The sequence below is a fragment of the Portunus trituberculatus genome, chromosome 16, assembly GCF_017591435.1.
Source record: "Portunus trituberculatus isolate SZX2019 chromosome 16, ASM1759143v1, whole genome shotgun sequence".
In the NCBI taxonomy this organism is placed as follows: domain Eukaryota; kingdom Metazoa; phylum Arthropoda; class Malacostraca; order Decapoda; family Portunidae; genus Portunus; species Portunus trituberculatus.
This window is the reverse complement of record NC_059270.1, coordinates 14,056,099-14,074,797: the sequence shown is the minus strand read 5'-3', so window position 1 is coordinate 14,074,797 and position 18,699 is coordinate 14,056,099. Positions and strand designations below refer to the sequence as shown.

Here is an 18,699-nt window from a genome sequence, read left to right as displayed (position 1 = left end):
GAACCACGCGGCTCCCCAGTGACATCAGACCTCTCTCTAAACCTATCAGAACGCAGTGTGAGAGCCCCTTTCAGCCATTTTGTTTGTGGAACTCTCTGTTCTGCTAGTGTGTGAACGAATTCTGGCAATTTACCGCCAACATGGCCTCTACCAGCACAACAGGTGGTACTGGTGGGGGTATGGACAATGGTGGTGGCGGCAATGACGAAAGTGGGTGAGGGAAACGGGTGGAACAATGGGAGTTACAGTCTTTATATCATGTCTCATTAGATTTATTTATTGTTTATTAGTTTGTTTTGTACATGTGTTCTAATATGTGCAGGCAAAAGATTTTATTTCAGCTCGAAAGATGGTATTTTAGGGATCAAAAGAGGGACTTTGGCAATGACCAAAGCCCCTTTCCATCAAGCAGCCATGCGATCCTCATGAGCGTGACTCCCAGCACATCCACTTCGTCCCTTGGTTGAACAGCCTTGCCCTCCAGGGTGAGGCTCAGGGGCATCCTCGCACCACTACCACTACCACTACCACCATCATCAACATCACCACTACCATCACCACCACCGCCACCACCACTAGACTTTAAAGGATGTGTTCAAAATAAAATAATCTTTCACTGTACGTATACATTTTGCATTAAAGACATTTCTATTATGCTTATTAATGCTTTTATTAATAAACTTACAAAGACATAAAAGTTACTATGAAAAAGGGAAACGTTTAAACACAAAATTATTTTATTAGTACCTTCTTCCTCTATTTTGCTACTTCCTCCTCTAATGTGTCACCATTGTTGTCGTCTGTCTCTGATTCTGTTACTTGACTTGGTGTGTGCGGTCTGAAGAAGCTTGTTATCGATTGCTGTTTTTCCTTTTGTTGTTTTTCTTTGAGAAGAACCTCATAGCATGTCATTTTTTCCATGACCCCTCTGATGACGGCGGTGCTTCTTTCAATATTTGGGTCATTTTCTTCGAGAATTTTCATTGACTGCGCCAACAAGTCCATACACTCAGACAAGTTGGCTGCTGTGAGAGCTCGCTGAGGTTGTCCCGATGTGTCTGTTGCTGCTGCTGCTGCTGCTGCTGCTGCCTCCTCCATTATCTTCACTCTCTCTTTTTCTGTCTAAAAGATCTTCATTGGAGAGCTCTTCTGTATGTGACTGTAGCAAGTCATCAAAGTCTTCCTGTTCCAATTCTTCAAATCCAACTTGGTCCTTAGAGGCTTTAAATCCTGGGGCAGAAGCTTCTTCTTTGGAGATGTATGTACGGTTTGGCAGTTTCTTCCAGTAGAGGACAGTCTCATCAATGTTGAAAACTTACTTTGGGGAATAATTGAAGTCTTCTATAATATTCTGCAGCACAGCAGGATACTCCGCTGCAGCTTGAGCATCTGCTGAAGATGCTTCCCCTACCATCTTCAGGTTGTGGAAACTATACCTCTTCTGGAAGTTGTTGAACCAGCCGTTACTGGCAATGAACGGCTTCTTCTCCCGTTCAATGATGTCATAGATTGACACAGCCTTTGCTTTGATTAGCGCCAAGCTGATGGGCACACGGGTCTTATTTTGGCGCTCAATTCACGTAGCTAGCATCTTCTCTATTCTCTGCATCTCCACAGGACCAGCATAGGACGACTGGCTACCTTTGACTGGAGCTCCTGCCTTAGCTGATTCTTGGATCTTCGTTGCATTGCGTTTTATGCACCTTACCATGGCTTCGTTCATGCCCAATGCAGCCTGAATAACACTGTTTTCCTGGCTTTTTTCTGCCCTGTCCAAGACTTCCAGCTTTTCCTCCAGTGTATATGTCTTCCTTTCTCTCTTGGGCATATCACTGCCAGCTGGAGATGCAGAAGGGCACTTGGGAGCCATGGTAAACACGGCATGAGAGAGGAGGATGTTGCCACAACCATGCGTAGATGAACAATGAGGCTGCTTGGCGCGTGGCCAGGGTGAGAGGGATGCGGGTGGCGGGAAATAGCTAGCTGGTGACACCTTGTGGCTGCATTTCTGAACTAAATTGCCACACAAATTTGAACTTTCTTGAAACCATATAATTCTGAGGAATTCGTACAATGTGATGAATAACCCCTATTTTTGGACACCGTATAACTCTGAATTCGTATAAAGAAATTTGTATAAATCGAAGACCACCAGTACATACTCAACTTGGGGTAAAGTAACTAGCGGAGTGCCACAAGGGTCAGTGTTAGCGCCCATTTTTGTTTCAGATTTATGTAAACGATTCACGTTGGGATAAACAGTTATATAAATTTATTCGCTGATGATGCAAAGCTACTAAGAGTTATCAAAACCAGAGAGGACTGTCTGCTGTTGCAGGAAGACATAAATAGATCTATGAGTGGAGCAGGAAGTGGAAATTGGAGTTTAATGTCACATAATGGAACTAGGAAAGAGTAAGAGAAGACCAGTATGGAACTATTTGATGGGAGAGGAACAAAATAATGAAGACTAGAGAGGAAAAAGGTCTGGGAGTGATAATACAGGAAAATCTGAGCCCAAAAAAACACATAAGCAAGAAATTTAGACTATCATATAAAATGTTGACATTTCACTACATGGACATAGATATAATGAAAAAAATCATCACAAGCATGATATGTCCAAGGCTGGAATATGCTGCAGTGGTGTGGTCTCCGAGCTCTAGAAAGGATATAAGAAAATTGGAAAGGATACAGAAGATTGCTACAAAGATGGTGCCACAATTAAAGGACCTCACATATGAAAAACGACTGAAAGAAATGGGACTGCCAACCTTACAAGATAGAAGAGAACGTGGGGACCTAATAACAATGTATAAGATAGTAAATGATATTGAAAAGATAGACAAAGAAGACCTGGTGCTGTTGACAGAAGATGGAAGGACAAGAGGACATGAAAAGAAGATCAGGATGAAGCAGTGTGTGAAGGATATTGGAAAATACAATTTTCCACACAAAACAATGGAAAAATGGAATGCAATGGATAATGAAGTTCTTACAGCACATAATGTGCATAACTTTAAGGAAAAATTAGATAAATGGAGATATGGAGACAGGACACTATGAGCCCCGCTTGAACCCTGTACAATACAACTAGGTAGATATTACTAGGTAAATACATATTCTCTTCATGCAGATAGAAAATGACATAGGAGAGAGAGAGAGAGAGAGAGAGAGAGAGAGAGAGAGAGAGAGAGAGAGAGAGAGAGAGAGAGAGAGAGAGAGAGAGAGAGAGAGAGAGAGAGAGAGAGAGAGAGAGAGAGAGAGAGAGAGAGAGCAAAGGGGAAAGTAAGATATCAAGCAAAGAAAGAGGAGAATGTAAGGTGTGAGACTTTGGATTGGGGATGGAGCAGCCAGGTCTAATGAGTGGATGTGATTGGTAGGAGTAGCAATAAGGAATTGAATCACAAAACTTCTAAAGTAATGTAACGTCATGATAAAGCCAGGAATGGAATCAATGATCAATCAGTTATAAGTCCAACAAGGTAAAAACATGATGCTGACATTAACAGCACTACATACTACACAAGCACTCCATGATACTGATCCACACATCACTGTATACAATATGTCAAACATTAGCAAAATTTACATAAGCATGCTTCTACTTCCAGCAGATAAAAACCAATTGTCACTCATGGTCAAAATGTTAACCATTTGTAAATACAAAAAATGACTTATGCCATCTGATTAACACTTCTCTGATCACTCAACTATCTGGTATAGGTAAAATATTGTTCAGTTACTTTCTTACTTTTTTTATTTCCATTCCCAGTATCCTTCCTTCTTATACATAATACAAACCCTATTCTTCCTAACTTTTTTTATGTCCATTCTTACATAAAATGTTTGAATCTATAAGGTTATTCATACACACAACCTGGCTTTACAGTACTCAGGTTTTACTGTGTATTTGGCATTCAAAGACAACTGATCAGGTGATCTGCTTGAACTATGTACACATTGCAAGCCTCTAAAGTAATGAACAATTCTAAAGCATCATGCAATAACAAATCATCTATTACATGCAGACTACAGGATCTATGGGAGAGCAAAGTCAAGGCATCAACATTAAATTCAGTCAATACCTTTTTAGTTTCTGGGTCATCATCAATTAAGATTCCCCGAATATGGCGGATACGTTCAGGATCATTGCGCTTCCAGAGTGGCTCGTGCATGTGCTGTGCATCTCCATGATTTAGAGGCTCAATATCTTCTGAGTCTAACCGATAATACATACAAAGTACCTGTGAAAAAAGGAGAATTACATAGGTGCAAATGTGCACTACAGAAAACCACATAGCTACATGATATATAAGCAAACAATATATGGTAAAATATGTCTTTTCCCTAAATAACTTTGCAACACAACTACACATTGGCACAGAACACTCAAATGGAAACTGCTGACACATTATCTACTCATACTCATACATACATACATACATACATACATACATACATACACACACACACACACACACACACACACAAGGAGAGGAGTGTTAAATCTGTAATATGAGAGCTGCATTGCTAAGTTTCTGCTCTAACTAGATTGATATCATGTCTCCCACAATTCAGATGTGTACCTATTCTCTGCTAAGTGTGTGCCGGTATCCTAAGTTCTATCCTGGATGTGCTGCTGAGTGCAGGAAGCAAGTGACAGCATAAGAGTCATCTACATATCATAATCCAGATTACAAGTAGTGTCTGCAGAGAGAGAGAGAGAGAGAGAGAGAGAGAGAGAGAGAGAGAGAGAGAGAGAGAGAGAGAGAGAGAGAGAGAGAGAGAGAGAGAGAGAGAGAGAGAGAGAGAGAGAGAGAGAGAGAGTGTGTCTCTAGAGTATAGAACTGCAAAATTTTGCTACCTCATATGATTTGTAGAAGCTGAAAAGATGCATAACATAGCCTAGAACACAGATAACAGTAGATCTGGATTTGACATGGGACAGCGGAGCTGTGCCGCCACTGCAGTAACATACCCAAAGCGGTTGACTGGTAGTACGCGGCAGCTGACTGTTAAAGTTATAATTTTGTAAAGTTTTATACAGTATAAGGTGCATTTTTTAAGGAAATACTAATCATTACTAAATACTGCAGCACTGGGAAGGCGTGTGCATTTGTGGAGGAAACATTATTATTATTATTATGTACATATTTGTGGCAAGTTGTATACACCCATGTCTACTGCGAATGAATCATTTTAAAATCTCAGGCGAGCAGTGAGATGGCCAACAGTTTAGCCAACGGACAGTCACTCAAGTCACTCGGTTCATATCAGTCATGCTAGGGATATCGCTGCAGCCAAGAGTAAGGGGTTATAATTGTTACGTGTATGTTCAGGCATTTTGACGTATCTGTGGAGACAATGAAACAGTGAAATGTGAATGCTGTTGAAGGAGTTTTGTCCAACAATGGTTTTACAGTGAAAGTGTGAAGAGCTTGTGTCAAGGCTCACATGAAAATGTTATTATGCACGTGTGTAATGCAGTCGCTAGTGATGTTACTGTGCAGTGAGTAATAAAGTACAGTGAGGTGAATAAAGAGTGAACATTGTGAATGGTGTAATGCACACAGATTTAACATTGTGAGTGGTGTATCCAACCGTGACGTGTGTAGGGTGACACTGAGTGTTGTATGCTGAGTTAAGTCAGTGGAGAAGAACTGCTAGTGGTGACTTGAGGCGTACAGTGTGAAACACTACAGTGAAATATAATGAGAGGTCACACAAAATGGCAGAGTGAGAGGCTGTAACTGGGACGTAATCCAAGACGCGTGCAACTGGTGGCAGTGACTGCAGTTATGACATCTGGTGCCATATAGATAGTCAGTTTGGGAAAAGATAGTGACTCTGGTGAAGAACGGTGACATGTTTTTGACATCACTGTGACGTGGAAGTGTACTGTGGAGTGCTGTTAAGTGTTAAACTCACTTGATTACTAACGTGACTGCAACAAACCGATGAATGATTAAGAGTGACTAGAATGGTAGGAAACAATGCCTAGGCAGTGACTGATAGTAACTACTACGATATATTTTGTTCGCGTTAATGATGTAAAAAAAAATAAAATAAAGCGCAAACCTCGTGTCGCCACAGGAGATAACACACATTCATAGAGTGATGACAAGAGGCGTAAACTCACAGGTGTGAAGAAATGAGGAAATGGACAGCCAAAATCATGTAAAGTAATTTATAAGTGATACAAAATTTGCATTTTGTGTTTGAAATACAGCTGTAAGCTTAAAGTTGTATTTAAACATCCACCTGTTTTTTATAAATTCTCGTGTTTGACTCGTATAACTGAGCGGTACAATGACACGGTTGTATGGATTTAGATATCGCTTTCAGGCATTGAATTAAACACAGTTAGCTTGCTTCACAGTGATTTTGAGGTTTGAAATTTAAGGTCCATTCTCCAGCTTTGGGTACGTTACTGCAGCGCGGCGATTTTCGTGTCAAATCCAGACCTACTGTTATCTATGCCTAGAAACATATGGCATTATAATACCTTCAGGGCAAAGAATCAAACTTTTATTGTATTTCCAGTCCAATAATAAAATACAGTCAACTCTGAATTAACCTGAGTTTGAGTAACACTATTTTGATTTAACACGATTTGATATTTAAGAAGATACAATTAAATAACGTGATTTATTCAATTTAATGTGGGTTAACTCAACTCTATGATGTCATGTGCACCCATGTTGCTTCTGGGGGAACCACCTGAGACGCTCTCAACTGGATTCTTAAACAATACCTTCTACCTTCGTCAGTTGAAGGATACCGTCCAGGAGAAATCGGTACTCTTAAGAGCAAATGCTGCCTTCCTGCAGCTCAGGAAGGCAATGATATGGCAAAATTTACATTTGCTGCAAAGGTGAACCAAGACCCATTTCTTTGTCATTACCTTTGCATGAATTTTTTTTAAATTGATTTTTTTTTAACTAATTGATTTTAGAAGCAAAATATGTAGGTTATCATTCAAACAGCCTACTTTACAAAAATTGTGATTGGAACCAAACCCAGGCACGACAACAACAATGCTGCCGCCAGCTTCAATCATAACATCTCCATATCTCAAGTTTTCTATCAGAATTCTAATTAACTTACAATCAGTTTGTAAGTCTTTATCGCTTGATAAGTACCCATTTATGTAGATGGCTGGTAGACTGTTCTCTTCCCATAGCCTGCACAGTTGAAAGATTCTCTCCCATGTTAAGGCCACTATACAGCCATCTGTGCTTTTATTTAGAAGCACTGGTTCACCAAGTCTATTAGTAAATCATACTTTGCAGCAGTAATAGGGCTTTGTAAAATTTTCCATGTTGAGGCAGTGTGGTCTGGATTGCCTGGCTCAGTCACCTAAGGTGATGGTAAATAAACACTGCTACCAACCACCACCAAATTATACTCATGGTTTATTTTGCTAAACACACTAATAACAAATGTATGAATATGAGATAATGTTCTTGGCATATAAAATCATAAGACAAATCATGTTGAATTAAAAACTTTCTAATTCCCTGGATAAAAAAGATGTGCAGGTGAGAACATGTGTTTTTATGGTTTCTGTCACCTAGTGATGTATTAGAAGTTTTTTTTTTAAGGTTTGAATAACAAAATCTTCAAAATAGGCAGTGGGTCCAGAATGTAATTCACCTATTACAATTGTTTTCTATGAAAAATTATGTTTGAATAATGCAACGTCTCCAGGAACACAATCCTCACATAAATCAAGTTGACACTATTTGGAAATGTTTAGAAATTATTTGACCAAAAAATAACTGTACTATAATGTAAATCCAAGTAGATAAGAGGAAATGAAGAAGATAATAAGTCAAGGGGAAATAAATCCCTACAGTTTACACAGAGCACAAGCACAATAAATTAGCTGTCAACTAAAACCCGAAGCATCTAGATAAAACTTACCCGAAACTGTTGAGTTGGATGCTTGGCAGCAAAATGAGCATCAAAACTTGATCTGACTGAAGATCTGACACTGCAATATCCACATTTGAACTGACTCCTGATAGAATGTTTTAAGCTTGTATGGTTGAGCATCTCTTGCTGTGTCACAGAATTAAACTTGCACAGTCCACACTGCCACTGTGCTTCCTGAAGCACTGGTTGAGGGATATTCCCAACAGATTCCTGTAGGAGAAAATTGGCTGCTGGTACACACACAATACAAAATCCTAAAAAAATAATTCATAATTTAAAAATAAACATCATAGCTTGGTAAGGATGTGTAAAATCACTTCCAAAATTGTTGCTTTTGTTAGTTGGATGTGGCACCACATCCACCAATATACAATTCTTACTGTTACACCTTATTTCTGATGCTTGTCATAAAATAAGTACAAAAAAGAAAAATAACAATACTGAATATTGTGACACTGATCATGAGTATTTCTCTCAATAAGAAGATTTTGTTCTCAGTATTCACAAGTGGATAATCATAACATTTACACACCATTATTTCACTGTTATTTATTTCTATATTACAATGAGTGTTTGCCTTATATTATCACACTGTTTGTGAGGAATTGTAGAGTAAAACAAACATCATTCAATGTGAGATTGCTGTTGATGAATTCTGAAAATAACAATGTATGGGTAAAAACATGTGTCAGACAGAAACTGTAAAGAAAGAATTTCTACAGGAGAGCAGCTTAGCTTAGTCCTTGGTGCTGAAATTGAGCTCTTGCTCACACCCACAGCTAACCACACTGGTGGGCTTAGGATACTGAGAGAGAGAGAGAGAGAGAGAGAGAGAGAGAGAGAGAGAGAGAGAGAGAGAGAGAGAGAGAGAGAGAGAGAGAGAGAGAGAGAGAGAGAGAGAGAGAGAGAGAGAGAGAGAGAGAGAGAGAGAGAGAGAGAGAGAGAGAGAGTTTACCTAGTTGTACTGTACAGGGTTCGAGTGGGGCTCATAGTGTCCTGTCTCCATGTATCCAATTTTTCCTTAAAGCTATGCACATTATGTGCTATAACAACTTCATTATTCAATGCATTCCACTTGACCATTCTGTGTGGAAAACTGTATTTTCTAATATCTTTCACACACTGCCTCATCCTGATCTTCTTTACATGACTTCTTGTCCTTCCATCTTGTCACCAGCACCAGGTCTTCCTTGTCTATCTTTTCAATACCATTGACTATCTTGTACATTGTTATTAGATCTCCTCTTTCTCTTCTATCTTGTAAGGTTGGTAGTCCCATTTCCTTCAGTCGTTCTTCATATGTTAGGTCCTTTAGTTCAGGCACCATCTTTGTACCAATCTTCTGTATCCGTTCTAATTTTCTTATATCTTTTTTAGAGCTTGGAGACCACACCACAGCTGCATATTCCAGTTTTGGACGTATCATGCTTGTGGTGATTTACTTCATCATATCTTTATCCATACAGTGAAAAGCCACTCTTATATCAGTCAACATTTTATATGATATACCAAATATCTTGCTTGTGTTTTTTCAGGGTTCAGATTTTCCTGTATAATCACTCTCAAATCTTTTTTCCTCTTTAGTCTTCATTATTTGTTCCTCTCCCATCAAATAGTTCCATACCTGTCTTCTTTTGGCCTTTTCCATTTCCATTACATGACATTTCTTGGCATTGAACTCCAATTTCCACTTCTTACTCCACTCATAGATCTTGTTTATATCATCCTGTAACAGCACACAGTCCTCCTCGGTTTTGAGAACTCTTAATAGCTTTGCATCATCAGCAAGTAAATCAATGTAACTGTTTATCCCATTGTGAATGTCGTTTACATAAATCTGAAACATAATGGGGGCTAACACTGACCTTTGTGGCACTCTGCTTGTTACTTACTTTACCCCAAGATGAGTATGTATCTCTGATCAAAGTCTCATCTCCCTGTCCAGTGTGTGTGTGTGTGTGTGTGTGTGTGTGTGTGTGTGTGTGTGTGTGTGTGTGTGTGTGTGTGTATTCACCTAGTTGTAATTTTACAGGGCCTGGGTATGTGTGTGTGTGTGTGTGTGTGTGTGTGTGTATGCACACACAATATAGAATTCAGTAAAAGATCCTTATATAGTAGCTTTAGAAAGAAGTTATGTCTTATAAACTACTCTTAACCCAAATGGTTCATTACAGTGATGAGTTATTATGCATATCTAAGCAGAATGAAATATCTCAAAGAAAGGCAAAGCAACAAGTATGTAATCTATTTGGCCACAGATGACACACTTACGAATAGTTTCATAAAAAATGTTCTTAAAAGATGTCTTACATTATGGAACATAAGAGGTAAGGTAAACTTGTTTAATTTTTTTTCTGAAAAAGGTGTGTCTTCTAGCAGCAGCAACAGCAAGTATGTGTACATGATCTAAGTGATTATTGAAAAAAAGACTGTATACTCACCAATAATTATAAAAACAAATTGAGTTAAGTGTTAATAACATCAGAAAACAGGTTCCATTATGTGCACAATGCAAATTAAATGGAAATAAAGTGGAGAGAAAAAATCATTGTTAGGTTATATTCATAATAAATTTTAACCATGAATAATGTAATGGACACTGTCACTGTGTAGCTGTTTACACCTTAATACATTGGAAAGAAGCAGCGTTAAGTACCTTGTGAGGACGAAAGCTGAAATGTCCTGGTTTCTGTCAGCAGAATTGTTGGGTGCAAAGCTAAGTCGATCAACTACATCAAGTTTCCACTGCCAGCAGGTCTTCATCATGTACTGAAGTTCTCATAATCACACAATAGCACCAATACAGTGAGTTGGTGGGGCACACACTATGTTACATCATCAAAAAGTTTACATTTTTTCCACAAAGCGCTTTTTTAACTTTACATGTGTTCATTTGTGGGTTTGATATGTGATATAAATGCTATTACCCAAAAAGTCTCCCTTGCCCTTCTCCTTAATACTTACATTTCCATACCATCATTTTTCAGTGTGTCTCATCCCACATGTTTAGTTGTATTGTCTCTTACTTTATATCACTGAAACATCATACTTTGGTCTTGAATTTGAAAAGCCTTGTTTACTTTTCAGGCTGATTTCCTAATTTTTAAACAAAAATTTCAAACACAAATTAATAAATTGAATATCGTTTTATGTTGAACTGTCAGATTATTACATAAAATGCATTGAATTTTCATTTCATGGAAGCTGGTCTGAATTATAGAAGGTACAAAAATCTTGCCTGAGCCAGTCTATCAAAGGTTAAGCCTACATACTTGTCAATCTTCAATATAAGAGATTTATTTGTAGTTTTCATTTGCTATAAACATGTTAAACTTGTTGAAAGTAAAAAAAAAAATTTTTCTGAATCACTTGGGGTACTAACTCTTGATAGAACCTCAGGTATCGAAATTCTTCTTGTGCATATTTGTTGCTACTTCATTCCACTAGTGTGTGATTATATAATTTATTGATTGCCAACTTTTCTGATGGGATATTCATTATCTTTTTTAATGATGATATAGTACTTCCATTGTAAATCTTGACATTCTACTTCGTGGTAATCTAAATACACATAACAGGTTCTTTATAAAGTGTATTATCCTAAGTCACAGATGAAATGTGGCTGGTGGACTGTGCCCTAGAGGTGAGGAATGAATACATTAATTTTTAATTATTATTCTTTTCTTTAGCTTTGATAGGATGATACCATATGCTTACTGACAATTTTGAGAGATTTTGCATATCCTCATTTGGTAAAAAACAGGTGTATAAATGCAGGTGACATGTGGCCATCACCCTCTCTTTTTTCTCTTTGAGCTAAAAGCTCCTTTGAACTCAAGTTACTAAGCCAAGCTGGCCAGTGATGTAATTGCAACCAAAATACCAATTTTTTTAGAGTATATGTACCTATTTTTGATAAATTAAACTGTTAAACTCTCACCAGAGAAGAAGTATGGGGAGGTTTATTACCATACCACACCTATGGTGTAAGTTAAAGATAGGATAGGGGATTTACTCTCTCCAGAGGTCAATTTGACCCATAATGGGTAAACCCTAGGTAGCAATTTGTAGGCGGACCTGGTTGGGTGTCACCCAGTAGGTAGGGTCAGTTAGGTTTATTGTGCTGTGTGTGTATTTATCTAGTTGTAGTTTTACAGGGCCTGGGCTTTATGCTTGTGTGGCCCCATCTCCATATCTACACTTATCCAATTTTTCTTTAAAGCTATGCACACTCGTTGCTGACACCACTTCTTCACTCAAGCTGTTCCCTGTCTCAACACATCTTTGTGGGAAACTATATTTTTTAATATTTCTTAGACATCTTCCCTTCCTCAGCTTTTTACTATGCGATCTTGTGCTTCGAATGTCATATTCTTCTCTCAGGATTAGTTTCTCATTATCCACTTGGTCCATTCCATTAATCAATACATAAACTTGTATCAGATCCCCCTCTCTCCCTTCTCTGTTCCAGGATTGGTAGATCCATAGCCTTTAGTCTCTCTTTATATGTCATCCCTTCAAATGCTGGAACCATTCTTGTAGCCATTTTTTGTAGTCTCTCCAGCTTCATTACGTGTTTCTTTTTATAGGGGGTCCACACTACTCCAGCATATTCCAATCTGGATCTTATTAGAGTACTTATCAATTTCTTCATCATTTCTTTGTCCATGTAGTGAAATGCTACTCCAATATTCCTTAGCAAATTATATGTCTCTCTGAAAATTCTATCAATATGGCTTACTGGTTGATTGTTTTCTTCCATCGTCACTCCCAAGTCCTTTTCCTTTTTACTTTCTCCAGTTCTACTCCATCTCCCATCTTATAGATTCCCACTGGTCGTCTTTCACTCTTTCCCATTTCCATGACATGGCTTTTGTCCACATTGAATTCCATTTCCCACTTTTTACTCCATTCCCAGATCTTATTTAGGTCTTCTTGCAGTATTTCACAATCCTCTTTTTGCTTTATAACTCTGCACAGTTTGCATCATCCAAACAGATTTATGTAGCTGTTCACTCCTTCTGGCATGTCGTTATATATATATATAAAAAAGTATTGGTGCCAATACTGACCCCTGTGGCACTCCGCTTTCTACTGCTCTCCACTTGGACTTCATATCTTTAACTACCGTCCTTATTTCTCTCCCCCTCAAATAATTTTCCATCCATCTCAATGTGCTTCCTTTTAAGCCACCCTTCTCCTCTAACTTCCACAGTAATCTTGCATGTGGCACTTTATCAAATGCCTTTTTTAAATCCAAATAAATACAGTCAACCCATCCTCTCTCTCTTGTACTCTATCAACTATTCTAGAGTAGAAACTCAATAAATTTGTTACACACGACCTTTTCTAAAACCAAATTGGCTATTTGATAATAATTTGTTGTCTTCAAGGAACTCGATCCATTGTTTCTTTATTATTCTTTCACACATCTTGCATATTACACTAGTTAGTGATACCGGTCTGTAATTTAAAGGTTCTTCCTTCCTTCCGCTCTTATATATGGGAACCACCTCAGCTCTTTTCCATTCTACTGGTACTGTTCCATTTTCTATTGAGCATTTTATGATGTTGTATATAGGACTTGCTAGTTCTTCCCTACATTCTTTCAGTATTCTGCCTGAGACTTCATCCGGTCCCATTGCCTTCTCTTCATCCAGTTCCTTCATTAACTCTTTTATTTCAAGCTTGGTTACTTTAATCTCTTTCATATAGATTGTCTCTCTATTACCTTGTGGTCTTTCAAATTTGGATTCCTTAGTAAAGACCTCCTGAAATTTTTATTTAACAGTTCTGCCATACTTTTGGGTCTTCCACCATCCCGTTCTCTCCTTTTAACCTTTCTATTGTTTCTTTTTGCCTAATTTTTCCATTTATGAATCTGTAGAACAATTTTGGTTGCTCCTTACATTTTTCGACAATGTCCTTTTCATAGTTCTTTTCCTCTTCCTTCCTCACCTTAACATATTCATTTCTCTGCCTTGAAGTTTTCCTTATTTACTGGATTTCTATTTCTCCTCCACCTTTTCCATGCTCCATCTCTTTTCTCCTTTGCCCTAGCACACCTTGCATTAAACCAATCTTTCTTTCCTTCTTTAGGTCTATATTTGGGACATATTCCTGACTCCTGTTTTGTATATTTCCAAAAATAAGTTATATTTCTCTTGCATTGTCTCTGAGTTTTCCATCTCCTCCCAGTTACGTTTTAAAATAGTTCTTGAGATTCTCAATATCAGCCTTTCTGTAATTTAATCGGTCTCCTTTGTATGATTCGTCTCTATCTTCCTTTCCTCTTCTATATCCATTTCTAATATTACATGGTCACTCTTTCCCAATGGGCACTTATATCATCATTCATTTGTATACCCTTGTAAAAACTAGGTCCAATCTCGCTCGTCGTTTCCTCTGAATCTTGTGTTTTCCTTTACTCTCTGGTCCATCATATTGTCTATCATTAGGTTCAGGAATCTTTCTCCCAGGCTTCTTCCCCCATACCACTTTCATAATTTTCCCAGTCCACTTCTTTACAGTTGAAATCTCCTACTAATATCACTTTTCTCCTTTCTTTAATGATTCTCGTTAGACTCCTTATTGTGTCATTTATCATGTCTTTATATTCTTGATTGGTCCATGAATTTGTTTTTGGTGGCACATATGTTACAATGATTGTTAACTCTTTTTTATTAATATGCATCTTAATATACAGTACTTCTGCTTTTCCTTCCCCACATTCCACTTGGTTTACCACCATCTCTTTCCTTAACATTATCATGACTCCTCCTCCTCCTTTACCCCCTCTGTCTCTTCCTCCATACATTATACCTATTATCCAAGTCTATTTTGATTGCCTCATTTAGTTTTGTTTCAGCCAGGCATACAATATCTGGTTTTCTTTCTTTATGTAATCTCTTAATTCTAATTTACTTGATAAAACCCGTCTATGTTTGTATACATCATTTTTAGTTTCTTGCCTTTATCATTTTAGTTAAACTTGTTCCACTTTTTCTCTTCCTTCTCTTATATACCATTTCCTTATCCTGTCTCCTAGAATTCTCCAAAAATGCCTTTTTCTCCTCTCTGACCTTTCATCATTTTTTTCCCTTACTGCTGCCGCCAGTTCGTTGTATCTCTTCCTTTCTTCCTCATTTTTATTTTTCCTTATATATATATATATATATATATATATATATATATATATATATATATATATATATATATATATATATCCATGTGTGTGTGTGTCTATGTGTGTATTTACCTAGTTGTATTTACCAAGTTGTAGTTTTACAGGGCCTGGGCTTTATGCTCGTGTGGTCCCGTCTCCATATTTACACTTATCCAATTTTTCTTTAAAACTATGTACACTCTTTGCTGATACCACTTCCTCACTCAAACTGTTCCAAGTCTCAACACATCTTTGCGGAAACTAAATTTTTAACATCTCTCAGACATCGTCCCTTCCTTAGTTTCTTACTATGCGATCTTGTGCTTCTAAAGTCATATTCTTCTCTCAGGATCAGTTTCTCATTATCCACTTCATCCATTCCGTTAATCAATTTATAAACTTGTATCAGATCCTCTCTCTCTTCTCTGCTCCAAGGTTGGTAGATCCATTGCCTTTAGTCTCTCCTCATATGCCATCCCTTTAAATTCTGGAACCATTCTTGTAGCCATTTTTTGTAGTCTCTCTAATTTTCTTATGTGTTTCTTTTTATGGGGAGTCCACACAACTCCTGCATATTCCAATCTAGGTCTTATTTTAGTACTTATCAATTTCTTCATCATTTCCTTGTCCATATAGTGAAATGCTACTCCAATATTCCTTAGCAAATTATACGTCTCTCTGAAAATTCTATCAATATGGCTTACCGGTTGATTATTTTCTTCCATTGTCACTCCCAAGTCCTTTTCCTTTTTTACTTTTCTAGTTCTACTCCATCTCCCATCTTATAGATTCCCACTGGTCGTCTTTCACTTTTTCCCATTTCCATGACATGGCTTTTGTCCACATTGAATTCCATCTCCCATTTTTTGCTCCATTTCCAGATCTTGTTTAAGTCTTCCTGTAGTATTTCACAATCCTCTTTTTGTTTAATGACTCTGCACAGTGTGTGTGTGTGTGTGTGTGTGTGTGTGTGTGTGTGTGTGTGTGTGTGTGTGTGTGTGTGTGTGTGTGTATATATATATATATATATATATATATATATATATATATATATATATATATATATATATATATATATATATATATATATATATATATATATATATATATATCCGTGTGTGTGTGTGTGTGTGTGTGTGTGTGTGTGTGTGTGTGTGTGTGTGTGTGTGTGTGTGTGTGTGTGTGTGTGTGTGTGTGTGTGTGTGTGTGTGTGTGTACAGAATATAGTAGTAATATCTTAGTTTATTTGAATGGCAGCCTTGTAACTGAAACTTGACATATTACACCTACTTATACATATACACTACATTTTATGTCTAACCCAACCCCATGGTGGTATCTGACACTGTGGCTGTCAGATGGACCAGATCAACCAAGTGGATTTTCTGTTTGGAGTTTGTTTCTCCTATCTAGCTGCGTATCACAACTTCTGATTTAAACCAGGTACAGGCAAACCCCGCGTAATGAACGTTTACGCAACGAATTTTCACCACAACAAATGTTTTGTTTTATTACCCTTAAATCACATAAGAAACACCACACCCTGCTATAACAAAATTTTTATTGGGGAAATTTTGGCCGAGTTTGAAAACGCCACCAAATGACCACCACCACCATACTGCCGTGTCTGAATTCGGCGTATTCAGATTTTTTATATTATTTGATTTTAGTTATTTTTAATTTTTCAATTGTTTTTACTCATCCTAGGACCCCGTACAACAAATTTTTGCATAACACACTTTTTTTTTAAACCTAACCCATTCATTATGGGGTGTCTGCCTGTACCTAGTCATGGTTAGGTGAACAGAGGCTGCACTGAAAGAAACCTAACCAATTGTTTCTAGCCTAATATGGCATTCAAACCCAACCCTCTTGATTGTAAGTTTGGCACATTAATCACTACGCCACAAGGCTGAGTAGACTGCATGTGGGGAGAGAGGGCATGTTGCACATGCTCACCACCACAACTCTTGCTCCCAATTTCCCATTCTCGTTCACTCCCCTATTGCTGCCAACTGAATGTTCTGCCTCATTTACTGATCTAAATTTAGGATACATATACCTCATATTACCATTCTAGTAGTATGTATTGTGCACCATAAGGAAACTTGCTCCATATGACAGAAATCCCTCAGCAACTCAGTCAGCCACTTCCAGATACCCCCTTTTCTACCCTATATCCTGCTACCAAGCTGTAACTCTCAAACTGCCTTAAGATACATAATTATTATTATAGTCAGCATTATCATTAGTAGTATGTTTATATTGTTGATGTAGTTTTGATTGCAGCTTATCCAATACAAGTACCTTTGGTACCATGCCATAATATATACCCTATGTATTTTGTAAAAAAAAGGCTTTTTATTCACCCTCTCTCTCACACACACACACACACACACACACACACACACACACACAAAAAAAAAAAAAAAAAAAAAAATCCCACTTTGTGACAAACTAAACAATATAAGAGTGATGACTGAACCATGAAGAAAATGAGGATTCAAAGTACTTGTGTACAGAGTAAAATGAATGCGTACTCAGGATATCATAAAACCAAAACAACCAATCTTATAACAGAACTGGCATAGTAAAAAATGAATATCATACAATGGTGAATCATATATCAGGTTATAACTATATAGGACGTCCTTAAGAACCTGTTCCTTGGTCCATTAAGTCCTATTTCTCAATATGTGAACAATGGTTAAATATTTTAAATCACTGTCTGTCTGTCAACCTTGGAAACAAGTCATATAAAATTGAATTTTAGGAAAAGCATAGGAAATGTTTCCAACCTTTACTGAAATTCTATTTTTATCAATAATGTTTGGTTAAACCTATACTTTTACTTACCATATTTGATGGCTCATAAGATGCACCTTCTTCTCCAAAAAATGTCTCACGAAATGACCCTACGTCCTATGAGGCCAAGATTCAGTATTGAGACAGAGATTGGTGGCAACAGAGACTTAAAAATCAAACCCCAGACATCTTTGCAGATGTAAACAGTGTGATGATAGGTACTACACCACAAAACAACTCTTTCTTTCAAGCTAACAATACATAATGGGTCATATTTAATGATAACCAAAACAAATGCAATTGGTGTCAGTGATCTTGATCTTAACACAGGCAAGCTTCACTGCCTTCTTTAGTGTTATACTATTACTTTTTGAGTTAGGACACACTTTTATACAATTAAAATTACACCTATCTTTTAACATTCTTACCTTCCATACATGTAATAAAATGATGGAAAAAAAAAAAAAAAAAAAAAAAAAATCATTAGGCCTGTAGACTCTTGAGTTTCTCAGTCACTACCAATGCCATATGCCAGGTATATGTTTATATCTCACAAGTCACAGCAGGATTGGTGTGTAGTCTACTAGAAAAAGATAAAAAATTTTCAATGCTAAATATTGGGATCTAATATGATCTAAATGCCTGTGAGTCTTCACTCAGTCGAACTCAGTTAACTAATATCCAATCCTCAAGGTTTGACCGACTGACTCGCCATTTCGACATTCATATCGTATTGAATATTAAATATTTCATCAGTCTAGAAAGATTAAATATATGTATATCATGTC

The 18,699-nt window shown here is 37.3% G+C and overlaps 1 protein-coding gene across 1 annotated transcript in view; it reads right to left on the bottom strand.

Annotated features, from left to right (window-relative positions):
- Nucleotides 1-18,699, bottom strand: part of LOC123504427 — a 130,137-nt gene that overhangs the window by 45,450 nt on the left and 65,988 nt on the right. Inside the window, exons 17-19 of the mRNA XM_045254938.1 lie at nucleotides 11,911-11,920; nucleotides 7,930-8,151; nucleotides 4,089-4,247 (exon numbers count right to left, since the gene is read on the bottom strand). Coding sequence (XP_045110873.1) covers nucleotides 4,089-4,247; nucleotides 7,930-8,151; nucleotides 11,911-11,920 — 391 coding nt within the window. The remainder of the gene's footprint in view (nucleotides 1-4,088; nucleotides 4,248-7,929; nucleotides 8,152-11,910; nucleotides 11,921-18,699) is intronic.